At 36.3% G+C, this 21,358-nt stretch overlaps 1 protein-coding gene across 1 annotated transcript; it reads left to right on the top strand.

Moving 5' to 3' along the window:
- The first annotated feature begins 1,812 nt into the window (after positions 1–1,812).
- LOC113351936 lies at positions 1,813–2,374 on the top strand. The gene is made up of 2 exons (XM_026595840.1): positions 1,813–2,223; positions 2,345–2,374. Exons 1-2 carry the CDS (start codon positions 1,813–1,815, stop codon positions 2,372–2,374), a joined length of 441 nt encoding a protein of 146 aa, XP_026451625.1.
- Positions 2,375–21,358: the final 18,984 nt, after the last annotated feature.

Genomic DNA, 21,358 nt, shown 5'->3' with positions numbered 1-21,358 from the left:
TTGTTGAGAGGTGATTGATTAATCTAGGCTGTTCTTCGGGAATATAAGACCGGATTATCAATTGGTTCCTGTTCACCTTGATTTTATATCTTAAGACGGAACAAAAACCTAGGATTTTTCTGTGGGAGACAGATTTATCCTTTGATAGACTTTTCTGTGTGAGACAGATTTGTTTATTATCAAGTCTGCGATTTTGGGTTGCAGCAACTTTTAGTTGTGGGTGAGATCAGCTAAGGGAATCAAGTGCGCAGTATCCTGCTGGGATCATAGGCGTAGGAGTACAATTGTACCTTGAATTAGTGGGAGACTGATTGGGGTTCAACTATAGTCCAGTTCGAAGTTAGCTTGTCGTAGGCTAGTGTCTGTAGCAACTTAATACAGTGTGTATTCAATCTGGACTAGGTCCCGGGTTTTTTCTGCATTTGCAGTTTCCTCGTTAACAAAATTTCTGGTGTCTGTGTTACTTCATTTTCCGCATTATATTGTTTATCTTTATAATTAAAATAATACAGGTTGTGCATTAAAGGTTAATCGATTGGAGATCCAATCTTGTGGTTGTCTACTTCATTGATTAACACTTGGACATTGGTCTTTGGTACCGTCCAAGTTATTCCTTGTATTTTATAAAGACTCGCTATTGTTTTTAGCTTGAGTAAAAATCAAATCAAGAGAGAGATATTAACTCCTTGAGATACTTTTATCTAGATTGAGTCTGACTGTCTAGTTGATTCTCTAGCAAATTATTTTGGAGGTAGTCCATACAGATTGCTAAGCGAAATATTGGGTGGTGTTGTTAGACCCCCGCTTTTTCAGTAGGGAGTACAACTGTACCTTGGATCAGTGGGAGACTGATTGGGGTTCAACTATAGTCCAGTCCAAAGTTAGCTTGGAGTAGGCTAGTGTCTGTAGCGTCTTAATACAATGTGTATTCAATTTGGACTAGGTCCCGGGGTTTTTCTGCATTTGCGGTTTCCTCGTTAACAAAATTCTGGTGTCTTTGTTATTTTTATTTCTGCATTATATTTGTTTATATAATTGAAATAATACAAGTTGTGCGTTTGAATCAATCAATTGGAAATCCGACCTTTGGTTGTTGATTGATATTTATTGATCCTTGGACATTGGTCTTTGGTACCGTCCAAGTTATTCCTTGTGTTTGATTAGGACTTGCTGATTTCTATTAGCTTGAGTAAATCAAAACAAGAAAGAGATATTCACTCGTTGATACACTTTTAATTGATTGAGTCTTGTTGATTCTCTTGAAAGTATATTCGAGTTTGTCCATACAGATTACTAAGAGAAATATTGGGTGGTGTTGTTAGACCCCCGTTTTTTCACAAGTTAGGGACTTTGATTGATGTATATGATTCTTAAGAAGAGATTGGTACTTTGAATGAGGGGGATTTTGCAGCTAGGAAGGTAACAAAAATCAAGCATAATCAAGCCTCTCTGAATTTAACAAGGAAATGGTTTTTAAGATCCAAAGGTCTTTAGATTGCAGATGGGGAAAGGAATTCAAGGTTTTTCCATAAAAATGCATCTTACAATCAAAGGGTCAATTTCATAAATTCTTTACTTGTGGATGGTGTTATGAGTCATGACAAGGACATAATTAATGACGAAGCAAGGAAATTTTAAGAAGAAGGTTTTAGTGAAAAGGTTCATGGAAGACCTACTTTTGATGGTCTTGAATTGCCAAGAATTAGTGTTCAACAGAGTATTGGGATGGAGAAACCAATTTAGGAGGATGGAGTGAAGAAATTAATATGGGGTTTTGGTAGAAACAAGTCGCCTAGACCTTATGGTTATAAAATGGAGTTTTTCAAAGCTGTATGGGATGTGATCAAAGCAGAGTTAATGGCGGTGATGAAGGAATTCGAGCAAACTGGTAACATTGATTGGAGGCTGAACTGCACAAATATTATTTTCATACCTAAGTGTGAGGGATCTACTTCTATGACTAATTTCAGGCCTATTAGCTTGATAGGGGGTGTATATCAAATAATATCAAAATTGTTGGCAGATAGGTTGAAGTTAGTAATTCCTTGTATAATTTCAGAGTTTCAGGGAGCATTTGTGGATAATAGGCAGATAACATACGAGATCTTAATTGCTTCAGAGCTGATAAATTCAAGAGAGAGAAGGCAAACCGGGTTTGATTTTGAAGGTGGACTTAGAAAAAAGCCTTTGATAGTGTTAGTTGGAGTTGTCTTGATTACCATGGTAAGATTTGGGTTTGGTACTACATGGAGGAACTGGATTAGGTGGTGCTTATCAAGTACTCCCTCTATTTCAAAAAGACCGTCCTCTATTCCATTTTGGTTTGTTTCAAAAATGTGTCCAGCTTGTGTTTATAGTTATATTTTTCCAATGAACTCTCTAACATACACTTAAGTTTTTTATATTCATAAGTATAAAATATTAACGAAATTTGTATAACTAAGGAAACAAATATATGGTTCCAAATTAAATTCCTTCTAAAGATTATACTCCATAAGTATACAAATTGATATTGTTTTCATAAATCCGATATGTTTTAGTTTTCTTCTTTCTTATTTCCTATTTACAATCTCATAACAATTTTAGGTAGTTTTTATTACTAACATTTTTATCGAAATAAATTAGGCAAGTAATTAAGGGTAGGCATGTAAACTACTATGGTCTCCTTAATATCTTGACAAAGTCAAAACGGACTGTCTTTTTGAAACGGAGGGAGTACTATAGATTTTCAATGGCAATTCACTACGGGAAAAATAGTAATCTACAACTGTAGATTGACAACTCGTAATTTTAAAGTCGTAAAAGATAGCATGTTTTACAACTTTTTTCAATGAAAAAGTTGTCAAAGTAAAAACCGTCCAACTCTTAGGACCAAAGAGGTCCAAAGAGTAGTGACGAGAATTAAAAACCACAACTTTTTGTGTGAAAAGGGTTGCAGAGAGAAGTGACCACCTTTAGACTTTACAACTCATATCTTAAAGGTAGTGAATAACTGTATAACAACACGCATAAGGGTTGTCGAAGATAAAAAAAAATTGTTTTTTAAAAATGTTCTTTGAGATATTCGAACCCAAGCCTATTGTGTGTTAGTACAAGTCATCAACCATCCTTACGGCTTCTCAATATTGGTATATTTGTGCTTTTTTTCTGATCAATATTCACAACCTTTACAAGGGTTGTAAAATGAAAAATTGACTTTGAAAAAAAAATGAGGCTACGGTGAATCGAACCTGAATCTCCTCGTACTAAGACTAGGATTCCAAACACTTCCAGATTTACGTGTCTGATTATATTGTACATGTATATCTATATTGATCAAAATTTTCAACTGAGCCTTAAAAAAAAGGACAACAAATGCGCCATTCTGCCTGAAACATACAAGGCATTCTATGAATTATACAAGGCCTGGATTCACATTTTAATCAACACACACAGTACCAGATTCTATATCTCAAAATCTAAATGAATGAAACAAGTGGAGGTGTGAAAAAGCGGGGGTACAACAACCACACCCAATATTTTGCTTAGCAATCTGTATGGACAAACTCCAATATACTTTCTAGAGAATCAACTAGACAGTCAGACTCAATCTAGATAAAAAGTATATCAAATAATTTATATCTCAATCTCTTGATTTGATATATACTCAAGCAGATAGAAACCTGCGAGTCTTTATCAAATACTAGAGAGATAATTTGGATGGTACCAAAGACCAATATCCAAGTGTCAATCAATTTAAATCAACAACCAAAAGGTCGGATATTCTAATTGATTGAACAACGCACAACCTGTGATATTTCAATTATATAACAAAATATAATGCGGAAAAGAAATAACACAGACACCAGAATTTTGTTAACGAGAAAACCGCAAATGCAGAAAAACCCCGGGACCTAGTCTAGATTGAACACACACTGTATTAAGCCGCTACAGACACTAGCCTACTTCAAACTAACTTCGGTCTGGACTGTAGTTGAACCCCAATCAATCTCACACTGATCCAAGATACAATTATGCTCCTACATCTCTGATCCCAGCAGGATACTACATACTTGATTCCCTTAGCTTATCTCACCCACAACTAAGAGTTGCTACGACCCAAAGTCGAAGACTTTAATAAACAAATTTGTATCACATAGAAAATTCTATGGTAATAGATAAAAAGTATATCAAAGAGTTTATATCTCAATCTCTCGATTTGATATATACTCAAGCAAATAGAAACCTGCGAGTCTTTATCAAATACTAGAGAGATAACGTGGATGGTACCAAAGACCAATATCCAAGTGCCAATCAATTTAAATCAACAACCAAAAGGTTGGATATTCTAATTGATTGAACAACGCACAACCTGTGATATTTCAATTATATAACAAAATATAATGCGGAAAAGAAATAACACAGACACCAGAATTTTGTTAACGAGGAAACCGTAAATGCTGAAAAACCTCGGGACCTAGTCCACATTGAACACACACTGTATTAAGCCGCTACAAAAACTAGTCTAATTCAAACTAACTTCGGTATGGACTGTAGTTGAACCCCAATCAATCTCACACTACTCCAAGGTACAGTTATGCTCCTACGTCTCTGATCCCAGCAGGATACTACGCACTTGATTCCCTTAGCTGATCTCACCCACAACTAAGAGTTGCTACGACCCAAAGTCGAAGACTTTAATAAATAAATATGTATCACACCGAAAAATCTACGGTAATAGATAAATATGTCTCCCACGAATATACCTACGAGTTTTGTTCCGTCTTTTGATAAATCAAGGTAAACAGGAACCAATTGATAACCCGGACTTATATTCCCTGAGAACAACCTAGTATTATCAATCACCTCACAATAATCTTAATCGACGCGGCGAAAGAAGATATTTTGGAATCACAAATGATGAGACGAAGATGTTTGTGACTACTTTTTATCTTGCCTATCGGAGATATCAATCGCAAGCCAATCCTTAAGATTGTACTCGTACGATATAAATAGCAAGATAAGATTACACAACTACGAGAAAGTAGTATCGGTCTGGCTTCACAATCCCAATGAAGTCTTTAAGTCGTTAACCTGGTTTAGAGAAGAAATCAAAGTTTAAAGGAGAATCGACTCTATCTAACACAACTAGTATCACACGGAAGGTGTGGGGATTACGTTTCCCAGTTGCTAGAGTTCTCCCTTATATAGTCTTTCAAATCAGGGTTTGCAATCAATGTTAGCTTAGTAACAAAGCATTCAATATTCACCGCTAGATGAAAACCTGATTAGATTCAAGCTAATATTTCTCAACCGTTAGATCGAAAACTTAGCTTGTTACACACAAATGAAATGCACGTTTCTAGGCTTATGTAACCGTACCCAAACATGTACATTTTTTGGTTCGAAAATAATTAACCAAATGGCTAGCGATATGAGCAATATCATATCAACCATATTCTTCTTCACCATAACTAGTTCAAATGACTCAAATGAACTAGTTAGAGAGTTGTTCAATTGCAAGGAAATCTTATGTAACTACACAAACACAATCGAAGCAAAAACGATTTGATTCGCTCGAATCGGTTCATGAACTTTATAGCCACGGTTTGCAAAAGCATTCCTTTATTTATATAAACATGAGTTCAAGAACAATCGTCTTTAGATATAACCAACTCAAGTTCGCAAACTTAGTTCGCCGACTTAATTTCCCGAAGGAGTTCTTAAACTCCAGCAGATATTCTCGGGTCGAGAACTTCCGCCAGTTCGCGGACTGGGTTCACGACTCTTGTTCCGGTTCTCTTGATCAACAAAGTTCGCTAACTTCAGTTCAAGGAATAAGGACTTATACATATATGTGTTTCCACAACAATGCTTATATCCACCAATGGTTTTATAATCTAAACTCTCATTTCAATCATTGAAACATTTTCAGAGGACGTTATATAATTGTTATTCACAAACCATTTTTCGTCAGAGCAATTTTCAAAGTGATTGAAACACAACATGACTTTCGTCACTAGGTAAAGATGAATTTGTCTAAAGCGAAAGCTTACCAACACATATTTCGAGAAATAGATAGGCGAGATAAACTCGGCTCGAAATACCAAATGTGTATAATCAAAGTCCATATAGCAAAACGACTTTTGTCTCAAGAATAGGAGATAGAGTAGATAGACTTTTGAGTGATAGATAAGTTCAAGTCTCCACATACCTTTTAGTCGATGAAGATCCACTAGTTCCTTGAGTAGTCATTCGTCTTGTATGATGATTGCCATGGAGTTCTTGAGATCAACTACACTTTCTATCCTAGTCCGAGACCTTAGCTATAGTAGGCTAGAAATCAAGACTTATAGTTTTGATCACTAACATTGACAAGCATGCTTGAGATACCAATGCATGCGAGTTTGACCGAGCAATGCTCTAACAGTCTCCCCCTTTGTCAATTTTAGTGACAAAACTATTAATACATATGGAATACAAAAAATAAATAAATTAACTTTTGTAGATCCTATTCCACATGTCTAATCTTCAACATTACTCGAAATCTTCGTCACATCCAAGTACTCCAATGATCCCAAAGGTTGTAAGTTCAGCATCATCGTTGTTGAAAATCCGTAGCTATAACAATGAGAAAACATAATTCTCGATTATTGTTATACAGTGTCATAATATCATTATACATCGTCAAAGTTCAATTGTATCACAACTTCAACAACAATACTATGGTGATATGTATCACTCCCCCTTAGTCAATACTCCATCTCACATGAAAACCACTCCCCCTTACATAATGATCCGAAAACCATATGTGTTTGTAGTGTGAACTACATATTAATTATACCCCTTTTTGTCAATAAAATTGGCAAAGGTACAAGAACGGGATCCTAATGAAATTTCCGAAAGAGATATTTCATGACCAAAATAAATCATGTATCAACTTATTTAGATGCAATCATAAAGCCGAAGCTAAATGCATTCATCAAGGAGTTTAAAGATACAAGATAACCCCTATAATATTCCATAGCCGCACTCCCCACAAAGATTTGGCAATTAACCACAAGTTCAATTAAGAACTCTCCCCCATAATATGTCATTCTCGAAAGAACAACAAGAGCGACCTTAATTTTGAAAGAAAAGAAGGGTTTCTTTGGACATAACAAATCACATACAAGTATGAATTTGAATCCAAAATACTCAATTAAATTAACCACAAGAGAATTCTGATAAGTGCATAATTCATATGATTTTAGTGTCCATTTCATACTTGTTTTAGCTATTATTCTTGCATGTATTCGTATTATTACCATTGTTTTCTCTTATTTGTCTCTATTAGGTGAATCATCAAAAAAGGAGCTACAAAGTGCTGAAAATATCTAAGAAGAGAAGTATCCCAAGTATCCAAGCGCCCAAGTCCAAGAGAAGTGGAAGAAGTGCGACGAAAAGGAGCAAAACGCTCAAAATCAAGACACAGGCCAAATACCGATCTTAACTCATTCAAATTTAGGATTTCTCATCATCATCTTGAAGAGAATTGAAATATAAAAAGAATTCAAAAAATAATGAGGTCATTCCGAGTTCGGATGAAGAAGTTGTGGCCAAAACAGTTTTCATTGAATATCGAAGACAGTGAAGTCTGCGAACTGGGTTTGCAAACCGAGTTCGCAGACTTATTTCCAAAAATATTTTCTGGAATCTGAAGTTTGCGGACTGGGTACGCCAACTTATCAAATGGGAAACGTGTATTCACACCTTGGAAGGCCTAAGGGCACGTCGGGTTCCTAAACCTAACTAAATACTTGGAGACCAAGCAATGTAAACCTATAAAAAGGTATTAGGTTACGTAAAAATAGCATCGAATCTCATATCAAAAGTTCTACATCAAAACCTAGGGTTTACCCCTTTAGGGGGAAACCACCATTCTTCATCTTCTCTGTAATATGAGTAGCTAAATCCTTTGTTGATTAAGGATGAATTCAATGTTCTAAGCGTGAATCTTTATTAATAATACAAACCTATTGAGAGTTTTTATCATCATCGTTTGTCTTTACTATATCGAGGGTTTATGAGTGATTATTAGATTGGTTTGGGTGCGCAACCAGATTAGTCTATTGATTGTTCTATTGCTAGTGGAAGTTATGAGATAAGTAATCGTCGATTAACTCTCTACACAAGAAGAAATCGCGAGACCTTACAGATGGATTATGTGGAGCAATCGTGTGTGAAGACAACACCAGCAAGTAAACCTTGATCTAAGAGTTTAACTACTGGGATCAACCTAAATTCACAAAGCTTAAGGCGTTCGATTGGATTACACCTTGAGTGATCTACTACTTGGTGGTTCGTTGGATAGAATCTGGTAGGCGAGAACTTCCGTATCCAGTGATAAAAGGAGTTTTGAGAATAACACTGATCTAGCTGTCATTCTACGGTTGGTGATGAATGGTTCTTACGAACAATAGATAAGTATTCTAATCCTGTTAACGCTTGGTAACAGCGAAGGATTCCTTAATCATATCTTTTCTTTATTGTCTTTCTATTTATCTCACAACCAAACCCCCCCTTTGTTATTTACTTTATCTTGCTGATCAAATAACATATCAATTACACAGCTCTCTGTGGGAACGATCTCTTACTACCGCTATATTACCAGTTAATTAGTGGGAAATATATTTATTAATTTGTTGCATTAATGACACGCATCAAATTCATGATTAACTTAACTGGAAATGTTTAACATAAGTGAACTTATGGAGACTTAAAAATACTCAATTAGATTAACCACTAGAGAACCCATAATTAATCTAATCGGAATACACTACCAAACTAATCACAAAAAGTAATCAATTTAATTGGTCATGCTCGACATAATAAAACTTATGGATAAACAACTAAATAACCAAACAAGATGATTAATTTAGTTGGATATGATCGACATAAAGTACCTCACGGCGCAACAACTAAGCCAAAACAATAACTCAGTCAATAGAGATCAACATAAGATACCTTATGGAACAACACAATATATACACAAAAATTGTGGATCGGAGATCGACCTAATACCGTGTAATAAGCAAGGACTCATTCTGTTTTCCATCACCATTTGCACGATGACATACAATAGACATAATATTTGTAAACAAAAGATTTTAACCTATCTTCCATCAATAATTAACATAATAGGCTTAACTTTTGTATTTGTCAAAAGTCCATCCTTTCTTTTATCAATACATGCATATTGACTTACGAAAGACTTTACTTTTGACAAGGTATGGGACAACCATAGTTCACAGACGTAAACACACATATCCCATAACAATTTGCAATATATAAAACCATAAATATTAATACCGCGAAAATCATCTTCCAAACAATTTATAATTTAAACAAATAAATCTAAAACACATGAAGATGAAAACGTTGGACATAGCTATGTGTAATCACAATAATGGGTATTCCAAACTCTAGTTATTCTTCTAAACAAAACAAGAAAAATAGAAGATTTACTAGGAAATAAGACCTTTGAAAAATTCTTTATCGTCCCCGAACTCCTTGTCGTCAACGACCATTGGAACATAAGTTTCATTAAGGTAGGAGTTTATATCAATAAATCTTCTTGGCTGATGATGTCGAACCAGGGCCTTCTAAATTTCATGAGTCTTAATCACAAAAGCCTTTATTTGTTGAATCTCCTTTCGCATATCATTCAACACTTCAAGAACATCAGAAAACTTCTGAGAGTTTGAAGGAACGACTCTTGGCTTCCTCACATTCCTTCTCTTTCTTTTCAAGGTAGGAGATAATGGAGATTTTTCTTTTTCCTTCATTATTGATGGCTTAACAATCATATTAACATCTTTTCCATCAGAAGACATCATGCTTGGAATATCCATAAATGTATGGGTTTGTGAGAGGAAATCACAATTTAAGCTCAACAAGTAGTCTTGAGATAAAAAGGAGGTTACAAAGAAGGAAAAAATAATGTAGGATTACGCAACCTTTTAACAGGTTTGTGTACGCACAACTCTGAACCCTAGAGAGAGTAGACTTATCGAAAATAACCCTTTCTTTTGTTGATAGACAGGGAAGAACAAAAACTAAGAAAAGAAGAAAAAAAAAATCCTAAAGCCTGAGAGGTACAAAATCATTGTCTCTTTTGATCAGGCACATGCGACAAGATTTTCAACAACAACACATTTAAGTTGCATTGCGGTGAACAACAATTTGTCCACCATATTCCTCATGAGAGGAATCCACAGACCTCTGTCTATCAAAACGACTCGACCATACTTTCTTCTCTAATGGTCTTGGTTTATCCTTGGAAACTAACTTCTTAGACGAAGATAAAATCCTACATACCTCAGCGGTCTTCTGAGCAAGTTTAAGCTTATTTGCTAATTGATTTGCTCTTCGTTGAAGTTTGTTGACGTGCCTCAATTGGTGTTTGTACTTGTAACACTTTGAAAGTTCATGACCCTTTAGAGAACAATACGAGCACGTCAATCTAGGATAAAAATAAGGCTTCAGAGATGTGCATGCAGCTAGACACATAGTGGAACCTGAAACATTACAAACAGAGTTTCCAAAGAATGGGTCAATTTTTTCTTCCAGATTAGTTGGATTTTCTTCTGAAAGAATATCAAGATTGATGTATGTATTGCTACAATTATAAAAATTAATATTTTCACCAAGAAGTGCAACACTTGATTTCTCGTCTTCATTAGAATCATAGTTGTCAGACATTTCATCAAGAGTTGCAGCAAGACCTTTGTTCCCAGTGTATTTTCTACGATTTGGGAACTCGTATGCAAAATGACCAAATCCCTTACACTTAAAGCACTGAGGCATATCCTCGTCATCAGTTTCATCAATATCCCTATTTTTAGGAGGAACAAGATTATGAGGTTTTACTGATGCTTTAGGCTTATCTCTGGAGAACCGTTTACTTCTCTTCAACAGAAAATCCCTAAACTGTCTTGTGATCATCGAGACCGATTTGTCAAGATCTTCATCCGATGAATCAGTCTCAGAGTGATCGTGTTCAGAGATATACACTTTCTTACTTTTATCAAGTAATTTAGTGTCCTTTTGTGCTTTGAACGCAACATCCTTAGATTTGGATGAATGTTCATGATCAAAGATCTTAAGCTTCCAAACCAACGTATTTCTGGAGAGATTATCAAGGTTATTTCCCTCAACGAAGGTGTTGTATACTTACAACAAATTAACAACAAGAGATGATAAAAATGATGGAAGAAATGAATTTAGCAATTCCTAAATCAAAGATTCAGGCCAATCTGGCTGTAAACAGCGCAGCCAATACTTAGTTCATTAATATCTCATAAAACAGATAAGGGTTTTCTTACAACATTTAACCAATCCCGAACCCTAGAGAGACACAATGGATGAATGACTCGTGACGACAATCAAATGGACATGACTGATTGTATTAAGGCAGTCGACAATTGGATAGGGGAAGCCTAGTTCTAGCCGTTATAGCTTAAGTATGCAACATTGCCTCCCCATGAGAAGCATCCTTGTCCTCAGGATGAATCTTGGGTACTGTATTCTGATATTGGTGATGTCCTCCCATGTCTCATTCTCTGGTGATGAATTGGTACACTGGATTAGTACCTGTCATGTCAGTTTGTTGCCAATCAGTATAGTCCTATGTTGCAACACCTTTTCAGGAATCATAATTATATCACCATGAAGATCCACCACTGGCAGAGTAGGAGAAGGAATAATCTGAGCACCAATGTGTTTCTTCAGTTGAGAGACATGGAATACTGGGTGTATGCGTGAATGAGAAGGTAACTCCAGCTTGTAAGATACTTGGTCAATTTTCTGCAATACAAGAAATGGTCCATAGTATTTTGCAGAGAGTTTAAAAATTCTTCTAACTGCAACAGATGCCTGCCTGTAAGGTTGCAGTTTAAGGTACACTAGATCACCCATATTGAAGGTTCTTTCAACTCTAGTGGTGTCTGCATACAACTTCATCCTTTCTTGAGCTCTGTGGAGTGACTCCTTAAGTATGTCCAGCATGGCATCTCTCTCTTTAAGATAAGTTTCAACAGCTGCTACAGAGGTGGTGGCGGAAGATGGGAATGCCATATGAGGTGGTACATAGCCATAGAGAGCTTGAAAAGGGGACATTCTTAAGCCTCTGTGGAAACTGGTGTTATACCACAATTCAGCAAGTGCAAGCCAGTGACTCCATTGGCTAGGTTTGTGACCAGTGATGCATCTCAAATAGTTTTCTAAGCAAGCATTGACCCTCTCAGTTTGGCCATCTGTTTGTGGGTGATAAGTTGTGCTTAAGTTCAAGCTAGTGCCTAGAGCCTTGAATAAGTCTTGCCAAAAATTGCTTGTAAACACCTTATCTCTGTCAGATATAATTGAAGATGGTAACCCATGAAGTTTGAATACCTGATTAAGAAATGCCTTGGCCACATATGCAGCTGTATAAGGGTGTTTTAAGCAATGAAATGTGGATACTTGGTGAGTCTATCCACAATGACCAAAATCACACTCTTCTTGTCACTGATAAGGAGTCCCTCAATAAAATCCATAGCAATGTGCTGCCAAGAGTGATCTGGAACAGGAAGAGGTTGGAGAAGACCAGCATGAGTGGTTGAATCACTCTTATTTATTTTACATATATCACAGTGGGACACAAAAAGTAGGACATCCTTCTTCATTCCCGTCTAATAGAAATGTTGTTTGGCTCTCACATAAGTAGCCTGGATGCCTGAATGGCCACCTACATTGGAGGCATGTAAAGAGGCCAAAACTTTTGTCCTTATGTCATGACCAGAACCAAGATAGATTCTAGTTTTATATCTCAAAATGAGTTCAAGAATGGTAAAGTGGGGAGCGGAGTCTGGCTGGAGTAGTAATTGGGAGGTGAGCTGCTGGGCTTTAGAATCAGTTTCATAGCTTAGTAACACTTCATGCATCCATGCTGGGGTAGAGAGTGACAAGGAATTGCAGTGTGCAGGAGGAGATGGAATTCTGGAAAGAGCATCAACCACTACATTGTCAGACCCCTTCTTGTACTGGATATCATAATTAAAGCCAAATAGTTTAATGAGCCATTTTTGTTGAAGAGCGGTGGTTATCTTATGATTGAGAAAGTACTGAATGCTTTGATGATCAGTCTTGATTATGAATTTCTTATCCTGTAAATAATACCTCCATCTTTGTACTTCCATGACAATTGCTAAAAACTCCTTCTCATAAGTGGACAATTCCTGAGCTCTTGGGCCCAAAGGTTTGCTGAAATAAGCAATTGGTTTATTTTCTTGAAGTAAAACAGCTCCAATGCAAGCATCACTGGCATCACTCTCAACCAAAATTTTTTTAGTAAAATCTGGTAGAGCTAATATTGGGGTTTGAGTCATTGCTTCCTTAAGTTTATTGAATGCAGTAGTATCTTCTTGATTCCAGATGAATGAATTCTTCTTGAGTAAATCAGTTAATGGTTTACTAATGGCTCCATATCCTCTTGCAAAGTTCCTATAATATCCAGTAAGACCAAGAAATCCTCTGAGTTCCTTAATAGTTGTAGGAGTTGGCCATTGTTGCATACAAGAAATTTTGTTAGGGTCTGCAGACACTCCTTCAGCTATAATAATATGTCCCAAATACTCCAAAGAATGTTTGTAGGATCAGAATCTCGCAACGACAATATTTCAGCGAAATTATTAACAACACAATACAATAGTGTCGCAGAACAATTTTAGGAAGAATATAATAAATGACGTCACTAAAGATCACGAGAAAGATGTGATAGTCCTGCGAAAATTAGAGAACTTGCGAAATTAATATTTGTAAGGTTGCGAGAATGTCGCAGACCATACCCGAAAATAAAGGACAGATTAGCTGTCATCCACTATGTATTTCCTTATAAATAGTCGTTCGAGTTGTAAAGAGAGGGAGAGATCTTTTTTGAGTAAGAAACAAGTAAATAGGAGAGAGAAAGCCTAGAGCAGAGATCATTCTTGATTTCTTTATCTTTTCTTGTAAGAACATTCAAAGGTTGATCAATAAAATTAAGAGTGTAAACCTAAAAATGAGTTGATTAATAATGAAATCATATGAGGGGTGTAGTGTAGGATTTCCTGCAACTACATAATGGCGCTAGAAACAGGGATTGAAGATCGAAAGTCGAAGATTATTGTTGAGAATATTCAAATCAACAAAGTGATTAAATAAATCAGTGAATCAGTTAAAGAAAGATGAATAGAATTAATGAAGATGACAAAAGATTGGAGTGTAATATGATAACAAAAACGATGTTAATGAATTCCATGAAAACATCAAAGGAAGAATACATAAACGAAATTTTGAAGGAAGGAAGTTATGGCGGTAGAAAAGACATCACCCTTGAAAGATTGGGAAAAGCAAAAAATTACATTCATGGCGGCAGAAATACCAAAAGAAAATTTGAACCACACATCTCCATTGGTTATCACAGTGCCTATTACGCGAAAAGAGAAGGAGACAACAACAAAATCCAAGGAGAATGGATATTGAACAGAACTTTAATCGATACAGGAAGTTCAGTGGATATAATATTTTATCACGCATTCCGGGGAATGGGATTTAAAGATGAAGAAATGTCCAGTTCAACATATTTTGTTCACGGCTTTGGAAAATCCACAACAAAACCTAAAGGAGAATAGTGGTACGAATTCCACTTGGAGAAATCGAAACACATGTAACTGTGCGTGGTGGATATGGAATCGCCATATAATATGTTATTAGGAAGACCATGGATACATGCGATAAAAGCTGTGGTATCAACGTTGCATCAATGTATTAAATTCCCCACACCAAATGGAATAGGTGAAATCAGAGGAGATGTTGAGAATGCGAAATTATGTCATCAAATTGAAGTAAAGCATTATGAAGGACAAGCAAAAAAGAAACAATTTCGCAGAAAGTTGGCAAAGGAAGCAAAGAAAGAAGAAGAATTTAGAGTATATATGATAAGGGCAAAAGAAGGCAAAGGAATACCCAGCGAAATTTCGGAAGAAGGAGAAGGACCTATGAAAACAATAAAAGAACCAACACCAATGGGAGAACCTAAACCCAGTTACACTGCCGCAGAACCAACAAAAAATAAACGTTGGGACTATAGAGAACCTCTAATATTGAGAATTGGAACCAAAATGGATGGAAGAAGAAGAAAGAACTGTTAACTTGTTGCGAGAATATAAAGATGTTTTCGCAGGAAGCATGGATGAGATACCGGGAATAGATCCATCAATTGCATGCCACAAGTTGGAGATTAACAAAAATGTGAGACCATTTAAACAGAGAATAAGAAAAATTGCAACAACTTACCATTCCCAAATAGAAGAAGAACTACAGAAAATGCTTGAGCGGGAATCATAAGAGAAGCTAAATACCCAGAATGGATAGCGAATATGGTCATTGTCCCAAAGAAAAACAAAGGAATCAGGATTTGCATAGATTTCACTGATTTAAACAAAGCTTGCCCCAAAGATAGTTTTCCGTTACCAGATATTCCTCAAATGGTGGAATCCGCAGCGGGAAATGATAGGGTATCATCTTTAGATGGTACAAAGGGTATAACCAAATCCCTCTCGCTGAAGAAGATCAAGAACATACTGCTTTCTTTGCCCCTAGAGGTTTATATTGTTACACGAAAATGCCATTTGGTTTGCGAAATGCGGGAGCGACATACCAAAGAATGGTAGAGAAGGTGTTCGCAAAATGGATACACAAAACATTAGAAGTATACGTGGATGACATGTTAGTAAAGAGTAAAGAAGCTAAAGACCATGTACAAGACCTGAGGGAGATTTTTGAACAAATGCGGCAGTATAACATTAAATTGAATCCTGAGAAGTGTACTATTGGAGTTGCATCGGGAAAATTTTTAGGCTACATTGTATCAAAGGAAGGAATACAGGTTGATCCAGAAAAAGTGCAAGCAGTTCGTGACATGCCAACACCAGCAACAATAAAAGATGTACAGAAGTTGAATGGGCTTCTAGCTTCGCTGGGGAGATTCATTTCGCGATCATCAGACAAATGCAAATATTTTTTCGATATACTCAAGAAGGGTGCGAAATTTAAATGGACTGATGAATGTGAAAAAGCTTTTCAAGGAATCAAAGAACATCTTATGAATACAACTATTTTACAAAAAGCAGAATCAGGAGAAGAATTATTGATCTATCTTGCGACGACGTCGCATGCATTAAGTGTGTGTTATTGCGAGTAGACGCAGGAGTGGAGAAACCCATTTATTACATTAGCAAAACTTTTAATACTGCCGAGAAGAATTACTCAAAGATTGAAAAGTTAATCTTAGCATTAGTTTATGCATCATTTAAGCTCCGCATATACTTTCAAGCACACAAGATAAAGGTATTAACAAAAGTACCAATTGAATCAGTGATGAAGAATTCTAAAAGATCAGGAAGAGTGGAGAGATGGAATGCACAAGTAGGCCACTTTGATATTAAATATGAAATTTTGTCTTCACCAAAATCACAAGTTGTTGCAGATTTCTTGGCAGAATTTCCTTTAGAAGAAGATGAAGCAGTAGAAGAAATGATGGATGTAGAAGAAGAACATGGAGATCCAAAAGATTTATTAACAGAACCAAATAGATGGGAGATATTGGTAGATGGATCATCAAATGGAGAAGGAAATGGAGTTGGAATTGTTTTAATTTCGCCAGAAGGAATAAAGATGGCTTTTTCATTCAGATTGGAATTTGCATCCACTAATAATGAAACAGAATATGAAGCTGTGATACATGCCTTAAAATTCGCAATAGAAATGAAACTAGAAAATGCCAGGATCACTAGTGATTCGCAGCTAGTTATTCGCCAAATAAAGGGAGAGTATACTACAAATGAACCATCCTTGAAGAAATACAAGAAGCTGGTTGAAGAATTGTCAGCGAAAATCCCAAAAATAAAATGGAGGCACATTTCAAGAAAGGATAACAGACTCGCAGACGCTTTTGCTTTCATCTCAAGCATGATGACAGATCCAACTGCGAGATGCATAAAAATACAAACACTTCTGTCACCATCAATCAATAAAGAGAAGAAGAAGTGGACGTGATGATAATAGACAATGAAGAAGAAGAACAAATGAACAATATCGCAGACTGGAGAATGGAACTTCATGCATATTTGGCGAAAGGAGAAACACCAAGAAATAGATTGGAAACACACAAGTTAAAAAGTCGTGCAACAAATTATGAATTAAGAGATGGGTTTCTATACCGAAAATCCTTTAATGGACCATCACTCAGATGTTTGACACGAGAGGAAGGAGAAAAGGTGCTAAAAATGTTACATAGTGGGGATGCTGGCAATCATAGTGGAGGAAGATCTTTGGCACATAGAGCAAAAATGCAAGGTTATTACTGGTCATATATGCATGAAGATGCAAAAAAAAATCAAGACGTTGCGAAGATTTTCAGCGGCATGGAAAGAAAATACATGCACCTGGAGCACCATTGTCATCTTCAACCAGTGTGTGGCCTTTTGGAAAGTGGGGCTTAGATATTGTGGGGCCATTTTTACCAGGATCTGGACAAAGAAGATACTTAATAGTCGCAACAGATTATTTCAAAAAATGGACAGAAGTGAAGGCAGTACAGCATATTCGCGACAAAGATATCTTTACATTCATATTCGAAAATATCATTTGCAGATTCGGAGTTCCTGCACAGTTGGTATCTGATAATGGGAAACAATTTGAAGGACAGAATATAGAAATGCTACTTAATGCATTCAAGATAAAATGCGGAAAGTCTACTCCTTTGTATCCACAAGCTAATGGGCTAGTAGAAGCAACAAACAAAACAATTGCAGATATATTAAAGAAGAAATTGGAAGGACATCACAGAGCATGGTGCGAACAAGTACATAATGAAGTATGGGCTTATAATACAACTAGAAGAGAAGCTACTGGAATGTCACCTTTTTGTTTAACATACGGAGTTGAAGCGGTGTTACCAACAGAAGTTGTTATTCCGACAACAAAAAGAGAAGCTTGGGATAAAAATCTTAGTGCGGGCTTGATTTTAAATAAACTTGATGAATTAGAAGAAAGAAGAGAAAAAGCTTTATAACATATGGAGAATTATCAGCGAAGATTAGCCCGAGAATATAATAAACGTGTCAAAATACGCGAATTTCAACCAGGAGATTTAGTTCTGCGAGAAACACCAATATATCAGCGAGAAAATGGTGGAAAATTAGAGAAAAAATGGGACGGACCTTACATCATTAAGGAGATAGTTGGAACAGGAGCTTATAGATTAATGGATCCAGAAGGAAGAGATGTTGGTGATAGATTAGACAGACCATGGAACAGGTTGTACTTAAAAAGATATTATCCGTAAGAAGCTTTGAGAAGTTATGGATTCTGAAAGAATAATTGCAGGATTACTCATATCAAAACAAGATCATGATGTGCGAAAGTTTCGCAGATATAATCACAGAACAATGACATAAAAGAAAGGGGCGAACCTTTATGGCGTACACCCTAGTTCGCTAATAAAATTTCGCAAGAGGCAAATGTAAGACCTAAAGTACGTCAGATTAGGGGGTACCTGTTGCATGGCTCAGGGAAAGGCTACACCGTCACCGGAACCTGAGTCATGGAGATTTGGGGACAATAAAGCCCATACGGGAGAGGCACCTTGGATTCTCAGCTTAAGCATATGACTTGGGTTGGGCGACTAAGGTAATAAGGACTCTCCCAAGGAGTGCATATCTGATCAAGGCGCCGAGGTACACGGTTGAGTCAAGAGTGCCAGGGACGTTTGAAGCGTACCTTGCCATTCTTGACAAGTCTTGGCTTATACTGTACTCGGCCTGAAGAAAACCCCATTAGGGTGCAGACTCGTAACCATAAGCCTTATAGGTAAAAGGGATAAGAGGCTGCGAAAACAACTGGTTGTTGTTAAGTCTGGATGGGAGGATCTAACCTTGTATGGTAGAAGTACGCCTCCTTGAAGGGGAAACCAGGGGGAGATAAGGGCGGCACCCTCCATTAAGGAGCTAATAAGTGTCTTAAGACGCAAATGTCATGAGGCTTTTTATTCGCAAGGATATTAAGGCTTGTCATATTTGTGCAACAATCCTGAAGAGGCAATAATACAAAAGAAAAGGATAAGACGAGATCAATGGGTTTTCGCATGAAAGTGCGAAGACGTCCTGCGATTTCGTCGCAAGACGTCAATGTCATGGGACTTTATTTTCGCAAAAATATTTAGGCCTGTCATATTGTCGCAACATTCCTGCAGAGTCCATAAAACAAAAGAAAAATTTAAGGCAAGATCAATGGGTTTTTGCATGAAAGTGCAAGGACGTCCTGTGAGTTTGTCGCAATGACAAGAGGTGGCATAATAAGACCTTTAATTAGGAAGGAAAAATAAGACCATACGATAAAACAAAATATTTATAAGTATTCGTAACAGATTATTTTTTGCAAGAAAGATAATGAGAGGAAAGTATGGGAATCAATACACAAGAAGCATTATCTTTCTCATCAACAAAATATTCAAAGGAAAAGTTGACTCCAAAGTTGGTTGAAAAATGTAACTCGCAAAAGTGATAAAAATAAGATAGTTCAAGAAGACAAAGCTAGATAAGAAGATCAAGCTTCAGTATTAATTTCAGTAGCAGGAGATAACAAAAATTCTTTGCCAATATTCTCGCAAGCCTCTCCTTCATTTCGGTTTTGATTTTCGCCTTGACTAGCATCTTGATTATCGCCAGCAATTACTTCTTCAGGAGAAATTTCTTTCTCATTCTGATTAACACCGGCAGATACTTCTTTAGAAGGAATCTCTTCTTCATCTTCCAAGAAATTATCCTCTGCACCGCTTTCGTAATCATAATCACTATCAGCAGGACGAGGAACTTCATCATCATCTACTTCTAAAGGATCAATTGATGTAGGAGGAAGAGATTTGGACAATAAAATGTCATTTACAAGGACTTCAGCCCGGAGATGAACTTGGAGAAGAAGTGCTCTCTGATGATTCCTATCTTGAATATCCTTAAAATAAGCAAGATAATCAAGTCTTCTTTCTGCTCAGTCGCGAGAACCAGTAAGAGTAGAGACGAGCAATGCATTTTCTTTGCGAATTTTGGCATATTTAGCTTCCAAAACAGAAATGGAATAATGAAGATTCTTCTCAGACTCTGCGAAAGATAGAATACAAAATTTCATTAAGATAAAGAATTCAGAGAGATATGACAAAGAAAAGATAATTAAGGCAGTCAAACTATTATGACTACCTTCCTTTTGCGAAATAAGGTGTTGAATCAAGGATAAACAACTATTCTCCCAACAGTCCATTGCGTCATCAAATTTATCTCCAACTAAACCTTTAAGTCGAGACTGAAGATTTTTCTCTTTGGAAATAAGAAAGGCATTTTACTTCGCAAGAGAAGAATAAGATTCTTCTAATTTGTAATATTGTTCTTTAAGCTGATTCGCCTTTACACTTAAAGCTATTCTAACTTGAATGAGTGTATTTCTTTCAGCGATAGATGACTATGTTACTTCTTTAAGTTCATTTCTCAAAGAGCGAAGAGATTGCTCTTGGTCATCACATACTTTTTGAAGAATACTAAGTTGTTGCGAAGATATCGCCATCTTGTTTAAATAAGTTCTCTTCTCTTGGGATAAGGTTTTTTTCTCATCTGATAAAGTTTTCATCCCTAAATTAGCTTTAGTTAAAGAATAAGAAAGACGAGATACTTCATTACTTAATAAATCTTGTCTTTGAACTAATTGGGTATTTTCATTGGTATGATTGTTTATATGATCAAGAGAATATGAATAGAGGTTATCTACTTGGTTATATTGATCCATCAAGATTTCTTTATCAACACGGGCTTCTTCAACAACAGATTCAAATTGATATCTCTCCATTATTCGTTTCTGGTTTAAAGCTTAACATGCGAAAGAGGGATTTCAATGATAATTAAATATGGGAAGAATAAAACCATTAAAAAGGCAAATTAAAGACACAGATAAGAAAATCATACCTCTCAATTCATCATTCTTCTTGCGAAGATTTTCGCGATCCAGTAAAACATTCTGAAGCTTTTGATTTTCGAGACGAAGAGCATTACATTCTTTTTCCAAAGCTGTCTGCGAAGCAGCTCTGTCAGAACCCAAATGCGTGCTCAGAATTTCGCAAACATTAAACTTGATAGGATCAATAGAAGACTTCTTGACATCATCCAGAACTTCAGATAAAACTTTGAAGGCAATATCTATCCCTTCCACGGTTTCTTTCGAAAGAGAAAGAGACTTAGGTAGAGAACTGGTAGAGATATAAGGTTGAGAAACATTC

This window comes from Papaver somniferum, chromosome 2, assembly GCF_003573695.1.
Source record: "Papaver somniferum cultivar HN1 chromosome 2, ASM357369v1, whole genome shotgun sequence".
NCBI classification, from domain to species: domain Eukaryota; kingdom Viridiplantae; phylum Streptophyta; class Magnoliopsida; order Ranunculales; family Papaveraceae; genus Papaver; species Papaver somniferum.
The sequence above is the reverse complement of the archived record's forward strand: the minus strand, read 5'-3'. Positions and strand labels throughout refer to the sequence as shown.